General features: G+C 38.0%; 3 protein-coding genes across 3 annotated transcripts; all 3 read left to right on the top strand.

Annotated features, from left to right (window-relative positions):
• Positions 1-548: 548 nt before the first annotated feature.
• On the top strand, positions 549-1420 carry LOC137390882 (putative leucine-rich repeat-containing protein DDB_G0290503). The gene is made up of 2 exons (XM_068077199.1): positions 549-611; positions 878-1420. Exons 1-2 carry the CDS (start codon positions 549-551, stop codon positions 1418-1420), a joined length of 606 nt encoding a protein of 201 aa, XP_067933300.1.
• Positions 1421-4046: 2626 nt separating this feature from the next.
• LOC137390881 (uncharacterized) lies at positions 4047-4460 on the top strand. The gene has a single exon (XM_068077198.1). The coding sequence runs from the start codon at positions 4047-4049 to the stop codon at positions 4458-4460; it is 414 nt and encodes a 137-aa protein (XP_067933299.1).
• Positions 4461-5820: 1360 nt separating this feature from the next.
• LOC137390880 (uncharacterized) lies at positions 5821-8052 on the top strand. Its single transcript, XM_068077197.1, has 4 exons — positions 5821-5865; positions 6079-6245; positions 7027-7145; positions 7310-8052. The coding sequence occupies exons 1-4, from the start codon at positions 5821-5823 to the stop codon at positions 8050-8052; spliced, it is 1074 nt and encodes a 357-aa protein (XP_067933298.1).
• Positions 8053-8996: the final 944 nt, after the last annotated feature.

Genomic DNA, 8996 nt, shown 5'->3' with positions numbered 1-8996 from the left:
AATATAAATATGAAACATTCAAACAGGTTTTTATGGTTTAAATGAGGTTCTATGATAAAGCCAAGTTTCTGCGGTTTTAATAGGTTTTGATGCTTAAAGGGTTTCCATATTTTTAACAGATTTTGATGGTTTAAAAAGTCTGCAGTCATTAAACTTGTCATGGTTTACCTGGTTAATAGTTGTCGTCAATTTAATATACGCTACTATTGAGATACTTGAAAACAAAAAAATCAATTGTTCTATTATTAAAAAGCTAAAGGCTATATTTTTATCATTCATTAAAGCTTTTTGATACTTATACTTTTTCTAGCAATAAAGCTAACAAACTGCTATATAAATGAAATCATATTCTGTACTCATCAGTCTAATCTTAAGTTACGAATAAACTACTATTGTTATTCAAACACTGGAAGGACTCAGTATTTCCAACCTTTGAAATAACCACATAAACTTCAAGTTATTGAGAAACATAACAGAAATTTATTGGTGACAAGGACTAAAACCTATAGATAAAACAGAAGTACTTGTTTATAGTATATCATCCGATAATGGCAGAGGCAATTGAGAACCTGATTAAGCTGATCCAGTCGCAGCAAGAAAAAGCTCAACAAGCTAGACAAGAACAAGAGCAAACTAGATAAGAACAAGATAGACAAGAACAAGAGTAAGCTAGACAAAAACAAGAGCAAGCTAGACAAGAACAAAAGCAGCTAGACAAGAACAAGAGCAAGCTAGACAAGAACAAGAGCAAGCTAGACAAGAACAAGAGCAAGCTAGACGAGAACAAGAGCAAGCTGGATAAGAACAAGAGTAAGCGAGACAAGAACAAGAGCAAGCTAGACAAGAACAAGAGCAAGCTAGACAAGAACAAAAGCAGCTAGACAAGAACAAGAGCAAGCTAGACAAGAACAAGAGCAAGCTAGACAAGAACAAGAGCAAGCTAGACGAGAACAAGAGCAAGCTGGATAAGAACAAGAGTAAGCGAGACAAGAACAAGAGCAAGCTAGACAAGAACAAGAGCAAGCTAGACAAGAACAAGAGCAAGCTAGACAAGAACAAGAGCAAGCTAGACAAGAACAAGAGCAAGCTAGACAAGAACAAGAGCAAGCTAGACGAGAACAAGAGCAAGTTAGACGAGAGCATGAGCAAGCTAGGCAAGAGCAAGCTAGACGAGAACAAGAGCAAGCTAGACGAGAACAAGAGCAAGTTAGACGAAAGCAAGAGCAAGCTAGACGAGAACAAGAGCAAGCTAGACGAGAACAAGAGCAAGCTAGACGAGAACAAGAGCAAGCTAGATGAGAACAAGAGCAAGCTAGACGAGAACAACAGCAAGCTAGACGAGAACAAGAGCAAGCTAGACAAGAACAAGAGCAAGCTAGACGAGAACAAGAGCAAGCTAGACGAGAACAAGAGCAGCTAGACAAGAACAAGAGTAAGCTACACAAGAACAAGAGCAAGCTAGACAAGAACAAGAGCAAGCTAGACAAGAACAAGAGCAAGCTAGACAAGAACAAGAGCAAGCTAGACAAGAACAAGAGCAAGCTAGACAAGAACAAGAGCAGCTCGACAAGAACAAGAGTAAGCTAGACAAGAACAAGAGCAAGCTAGACAAGAACAAGAGCAAGCTAGACAAAAACAAGAGCAAGCTAGACAAGAACAAGAGCAAGCTAGACGAGAACAAGAGCAAGTTAGACGAGAACAAGAGCAAGCTAGACGAGAGCATGAGCAAGCTAGGCAAGAGCAAGCTAGACGAGAACAAGAGCAAGCTAGACAAGAACAAGAGCAAGCTAGATAAGAACAAGAGCAAGCTAGACAAGAACAGCTGGACGAAAATAGAAAATTAATAGAACTAACTTTGGAAGAAGCTAAGGGAAAGAAAACATCGACAGCAACTGTACCGAAATTTCATGAATTTGATTCGCCAACAGAGTTGCTAACAGACTACATGGACAGATTCAACACCTTCAGAGAAGCTAATTCAATTCCACCTGAGAAGGCGGCAGGAGTTTTTCTAACCAATCAATGCCCAGCACCATATAAACAACTAAGCAACATGGCAGCACATTTAGGTACACCTAAAGCTATCAATGATTTAAAGCACATCAATTACATAAGTACTGTTTCAGCTTATTCAGGTTCTTAAATATCTTGGCTTTCAAATGAGCCATTGTTTGACATGGTGAGACAGATATTGGTCGGTGTTTATATTATTTCCCCAGAGCTCGACCACAGAAATGTTCAATGGTATAGGCTCGGAAATTGTGACGTCACAATTTTCATATTCGGTGTTGTGTGCTCTTACCGCTTATTTTATCGCTTACCGCTTATATTTATCAACTAAGATAATGACGCTAGTGGCATGCGAAAGTAGGACAACTCCAGAGAACCAATGAAGATGACAAAGGAATCAGTGTCATTAGCTCTCCATGTGCAGATTATTTGTATGATAATTAACTCAGATGCCAAGCGCCATACTATATTTTCCCGATGATATTATGCAGTAGCCCTCTCTTTTTACTGTGATGTTGAGGGGCACAACTGAGGCTAATTAATTTCAAGCATTGTGTGATCTCGCGAGAGTGCAATCTAAATATAGTCCTAGGGCCACGCTACTGCAGGTCACAATTTAATCGATGTGATTTCATTACCTTTACCACCATGGGTGGTTAACAACCAGGTATGTTGTTAGTAGTCATTTCTGTTTTTGTTTAATTTTGTTGTATAAGTCAATTGAATTAAATCAATCGTTGGGGTTGACTCACTGCACTCCGGGATTGTTCAGAATGGAGAAGCTTACTGTAAATAACTTAATCTGCCTATGAGCTAGTATCATACACAAAGCGATTATTTTAACTGTCCAATGCACCTGTTTTCTATTTTCCATATACTGTAATTTATTCGAATATAATATCAATATTGTAATTTTTATATTTTTTTCTTTTTGATATTTAATTACTAATTAATCAAGTTATTAATTAATTCTGTATGGGACAAACAATGCCATCATATAAAACGATGTGATAATAATTACTATAAAAGTTTGAAATGAACGAAAGGATGAAAAAAGCACTCTAACAATCACCCGAAATTTATTAACCCAGAACATGTGTTTGTATTAGTAGGGCGTTAGCACCATCCCCGGGCATTGTTGATTATCTATAATCCTAGTTTATTATTAGCGCTCTCTGGGTTTAAGAGCACCGATTGTCACAGAAAAGCGCAGCCTCAATGGCAGCGAAAGGGATCGACGATTTAAGGCTAAATGATAATTATGACATCACATTGTGGGAACCACAAGCAAGTATTTTTTATTGCAGGACATACTTTTGACACTGTTTTTTATAGTTCTATTCTTTTTTGTGTATTGAATACAGACTCATTCGAAAGCCAAGACTCTGATGTACTGAAATATATGATAAAAGTACTTATGTAATTGATGTGCTTTAAGCATGGATGAAATAGTTAATTTTTTTAAAGAAAAATTTGACCCAGCACAATTTATTGTAAGAGAACGCCACCAATATTGGAGTGATTTGCAGCGAAAACCAGGAGAAACAATTCCAGAACTTGCAGCAAGAATATGCCAAGATGCTACAACTTGTGGTTTCTCAGACATCATAAATCCATTAGTTAAAGCGATGAAAACAAGATTCATTTGTTCTGTCAACAATGAGGCAGTAATAAAACCATTTTTTAAAGTTAAAGATGGGGAACTAACTTTCAATAAAGCCATTCAAATAGCTCAGGAGACAGAAGCAGCCACAGTTGCCAAGGAAACTGTTTATGGAAACCAGCCAAAACTAAACAAACTTTTCACCCAGAAGAAATTCTAAGCACCATCAACACAACAGCACAACACACAGGAAGCAACTAGACTATTACAGAAGAAGCCATGCTACAGAGGCGATAGAGTTGGACACCTGCCAGATAACTGCCGGTTCAAATCTGCAATTCACAATTTTTGTTAGAAAATTGGACACATTGAGCCAGCACATATTAAGAAGAAGACAACTCTAAAACCAGTAAAAAGAATTGTAACTCTACACATGACAAAGACTTCCGCTAATTCCGTACCAAGGTTACATGAGGAAATAGAACTACAAGGACAAACCTTCACCATGGAACTTGACACAGGAGCCTATAACAACTTCATAACTCAACAGATTTGGGAGCAGCTAGAAAAACCTGACCTTCAACCTACACAAGTGGACTACAAATCAGCTTCAGGACACATGATAAAGACCACAGGACAATGTAACATTGAAACCAAAATACCTCTGCAGGAACAGAAAACTCTACAGTTTGTAGTAAGCACTGTCCAAGACCTCAATCTACTAGGAAGAACCGCTATCAAGCATTCAGGAATCTGCATTGATGATAAAATAAGAGAAAACACAATTTCTACAATCACCACAGACCAGCCAGACACCATTACAGAAAGATTGCAAACAACTATGTGAAGAATTTCCAGACCTTTTCAAGAAAAAACTTAGATGTCTCCAAGACTACCAACTGGAGATGAACTTCAAAGCTACAGCAACACCAAAGTTTTGTAGAGTACGGCCAGTACCATTTGCAATATTTGATGACTTAAATAGACCTTATAATGCAGGAATAGCCAAAGGAATTTAGGAGCCAACGCAATGTAATGATTATGGTACCAGTCCGAAAGCAGAAGCTACCAGGACATAACTTCGCAGACATTAGAGTATGTGGAAACTTCTCCAAGACAGTGAACCAACAATTGGAAACCCCCAGACAACTCATTCCCTCCCAGAGAACTTAATTCAAAGGCTAGGAGGATATGGCTACACCAAAATAGACTTAGCAAATGCATATAAACAAAATAACCTTAGGACCAGAGAGCCAAAGAAAGCTAGCATTATCTACACAGAGGAGTTCTGCTACAGAAGAGACTTCGTTTTGGCATTAGTTCAGCACCAGGTTATTTTCAAGAGATTATGGAACAACTCACACAAGATGTACCAGGAGTTGCAGTTCCTCTGGATGACATTTTGGTTAGTGGATCTGATGCTAACAGCCATCCACAGAATCTAAGGAAACTACTACAGAAGCTATCTGACAATGAACTGAGAGGCAAGTTGAAGAAACGTTGTTTTGCACAACCTACAGTTGAATATCTGGGACACAAGCTCACTCCTAATAGAATAACTAAAGGAAGGAAAGCAGACGCAGTCATGCACATGCCACCACCAACTAATGAAACAGAGCCACGATCTTTCTTAGGATCTACACAGTTCTACAGCAAATTTCTATCCAACTTATCAACAATAATGAAGCCACTACACAGATTGACTCGCAAAGATGAAAAATGGAGTTGGGGCCCACAGCAGCAGACAAGTTTTAACAAGATTAAAGAGATGCTTTCAACAGACCGAGTGTTAACCCATTTTGATCCAGCATTAGACATCGGAATCTCCTGTGATGCTTCAGAAACTGGAATAAGAGCTGTACTATTCCACCGGTATGCTGATGGTAAAGAGAGACCAATCTCCAACATCTCAAAAACCCTCAGCAACATGCAAAAGAAGTATGGACAAGTTAAGAAAGAAGCACTCCCTATCGTATTTGCTCTAAAGAAATTCCACCAGTTTCTATATGGGAGATAATTTATTCTAGTCACAGACCATACGCCTCTTCTAGCCTTGTTTGGATCAACAAAAAGAGTTCCAACACTAGCAGCCAACCGATTATATAGATGGGCATTAGTACTCAACCAATACAACTATACTAAGGAACATAGATTTGGCAAATATCACTAGAATGCTGATGCTCTCAGCAGATTACCAGTAGGACCACATGAGGAATTTGACAAGATGGAAGATAACGGAAGTTGTCGATATTGTATGCACCATTCACACGATCAGCTTAATCCTACAGATAATGGAATAGTATCTAAAAAGACTTTCCCCAGTTCTAGCAGCAGTGATGAGATACACTACTGAAGGATGGCCTCATAACAAGGAGACAATAGGAGCAGCATACAAGAAGATGGCAAACTTGCTGTCAGTAACAGAAGGATGCCTACTATATGGAGCTAGATTGATCATTCTTTAGAGCCTTCAAAAGAACGTCCTCCAGATCCTGCATCTTGGACACTTTGGAATGGAGAGAATGAAGAAATTGGCTCGTACAGAAGTCTACTGGCCAAGAATTGATGCTGACATAGAAGATACCTGCCGACAATGTACATCATGTGAAGAACGTCAACGCCTACCACAGAAGTATGCAATTCACCACTGGATACTTTCTGAAAAGCATTGGAGCAGACTTCACTTGTATCATGCTGTAAACTTCATGGGGAGCAACTGTAATGATTGATGCATATTCCAAGTACCCATCTTTTCACAAGACCTTTTCAACATCTACCAAAGTAACAACTGACATACAGTGGAACCTCAGTTCTCGAACATAATCCGTTCCAGGTTGTTCGAAAACTGGGTTGTTCGAGATTCGAAACAATTTCTTCCATTATAATAAATGTATGTAAATTTTACTTTGCTCCAAGGCGAGAAAACAACTTTGGTAAAGTATTTTTTCAACATTTTACACCATAAACTGTACTGTATACTGCATACTATAAATAAAAACGGGTAGATATATATCGTGTTTAATTTTAATAAAAGGTTTTCTATTTATGATGATGGAAAAAAAACAAAAGTAAAAATTTCGTATGTTTTGATCTTAAAACATAAAAAACATTAAAGGTTAAGATACAATAACAAAAATTGATAAAGAAACAGCAAAAATATGCAACAGATCAGTTACAACAAAAATTGTAGAAAAAAGGAAATTCAAACAGCAATGGCACGTTTACTTCACATCTTTGAAGGAAAATTCTCCTCCAAAACAAATTAACGTAACTCGACTAGATGGGTTATCTCCCTAGCAAATCTCTTCGGTAGAGGAGCCGTCGTCCCAGATGGTTCCTCCCTTTCTGTAAAGAATTTATGGAGCATAAATTGCTTCTCGGTTTGTTAACAAATGTTTCTATGCTGTTTCCAGAGTTGTTCCCATTCTAATGCGCATGCTCCAGTTTGGTCGAGAATTGAATTTATGTTCGAGATCCGAGACGAAAAAATCTCAAAATCTTGTCGAAAACCGAGTTGGTCAAGAGCTGAAGCGTTTGAGAACCGAGGTTCCGCTGTATTAAAAGAAAAATTTGCTCATTTTGAATACCCAAACACAATAGTGACTGACAATGCTACTAGCTTCAATTGAGAGGAATTCCAAACTTGGAGCGGAGAGAAAGATATAGTTCACTTAGCAGGAGCACCTTACCATTCAGGAACCAATGGAGCAGCAGAAAGACTAGTACAGACATTCAAGCAAGCATTAAAGAAATCTGAACTTTCACCAAAAGCAGCTCTACAACAGTTCCTGATGCAGTACAGGAGAATACCGCTACTAACCGGATTTTCACCAAGCCAACTACTAAATGGAAGACAGATCAGATGCAAGATTGACACCCTACGTCCATCTCCAGCTCACTTGGCACAATTACACCAGTCAAGAGTGGCAAACCAGGCAACCCAATTTACAGATCAATCTCATAAGATAGCAGCAAAAAGACACATATACTCAGTAGGAGATGCTTGCTATGCATGCTATTATGGACCAAAACAAGTAGGACAGCTTAGATGGGTTCCGGCTAAAGTTACCAAACTCTATGAAACTCGCAGTGTGAATGTGAAGGCTGTACCAAATGAGACTACCTGGAGACATCATGTTGAGCAGTTACAAAGAAAATACTCTACTGATGAAGATGGCAACCCTGGTGAGAAACCTAAGATGTCCAAGGAGCCTCAACCATCAGTACCGGTTCCACATCCAGCTAGACCAGATCCAGTTGTACCACAACATATACCCACTACACGAAGAAATCAGAGACGCAATACAGACTCCAGACTTACAGTCCACTTATCGACAAATTTTTTTTCACTGTCGAAGAGAAGGCAAGATAAAAGGCTAAATCTCTTTGTGAAGGTGAAAGCAAGCAATGTCAAGAAGACTTATTTGATATTTTTTTAAAAACACTCACACAATACAAGACAAAAAAGAGCGTGTTTGTCCCAGCTATAAAAACCACTGCATTATTCAACTCTTTCTGGCCAAGACCAACCAGAGACATTCGCAACAAACAAAGTAGAGTTGTAGATGAGTGAGGTACTTGTAGGTATACTTTATTTATTTTCTGCACTGACTTACTTTTAATCTCAACCACAAAATATTACTAATACGAATACTAATTAATAAATAAAAAAATTCATGTATATACATTGTACATAAGCACTAAAAAAAGTAAAATTAGAGCATTGTGCAGAATTTTTGCAAAGAGTTCCACGCTGTTGCCTCATTTTGAGGATTTGAGTGGGAAAATTTTTGATCTGACTCAAACACTGGAAGGACCCAGTATTTCAAACCTTTGAAATAACCACATTATAAACTTCAAGTTATTGAGAAACATAACAGCTGCAAACCGCACTATCGTGAGCTCCAAAATTTATTCGAATTTTATCTAATCTATAGGCCTAAGTACCCCGAATTCCAGGATGTGTTACTAGTTTACAAAACTAACTCTAAAGAAAATCGTATAGCAGTTTGAATAACCTTTAATTTTGTGTTGAAGTATATTCATTTTAACAGAAGTTAACGATGTTAAAAGCGTGATAGTGCACCAAGTTTTTAGGAACCAAACACGCCGAGTTCGGTGATCATGTGTTTTTTACACAACTATGTAGGCTCAGATCCGTACAGCTTCAGAGATCCGCGCCCAAAACCGGAAACATAAACGCTTGTTTTCAAACAAACCCGATCGACATACTGATCTCTAATGGAATATAGTCATAATAGTCATATCTCGCTCTCAATACCTCTCTTTCTTGCATTCACTTTACGTTTTTACAAAAGTTTATTGGTAGTTTTTTGTAGGGGATTTTGTCTTTTTTCAAATAGTGTATGATACAACAATCAAT

The sequence above is a fragment of the Watersipora subatra genome, chromosome 3 (assembly GCF_963576615.1).
Source record: "Watersipora subatra chromosome 3, tzWatSuba1.1, whole genome shotgun sequence".
In the NCBI taxonomy this organism is placed as follows: domain Eukaryota; kingdom Metazoa; phylum Bryozoa; class Gymnolaemata; order Cheilostomatida; family Watersiporidae; genus Watersipora; species Watersipora subatra.
This window is presented reverse-complemented; position numbering and strand designations above follow the sequence as displayed.

Bases quoted from the DNA above. Each gene is read 5' to 3' on its own strand.
- LOC137390882 (XM_068077199.1), top strand. From the start codon at position 549: ATGGCAGAGGCAATTGAGAACCTGATTAAGCTGATCCAGTCGCAGCAA. The intron at 612-877 runs GCTAGACAAGAA...GAACAAAAGCAG, and splicing joins AGCAAGAAAAAGCTCAACAA to CTAGACAAGAACAAGAGCAA.
- LOC137390881 (XM_068077198.1), top strand. From the start codon at position 4,047: ATGACAAAGACTTCCGCTAATTCCGTACCAAGGTTACATGAGGAAATA.
- LOC137390880 (XM_068077197.1), top strand. From the start codon at position 5,821: ATGAGGAATTTGACAAGATGGAAGATAACGGAAGTTGTCGATATT. The intron at 6,246-7,026 runs GTATGCAATTCA...TGCTGTTTCCAG, and splicing joins CGTCAACGCCTACCACAGAA to AGTTGTTCCCATTCTAATGC. The intron at 7,146-7,309 runs GTTTGAGAACCG...CTTACCATTCAG, and splicing joins AGTTGGTCAAGAGCTGAAGC to GAACCAATGGAGCAGCAGAA.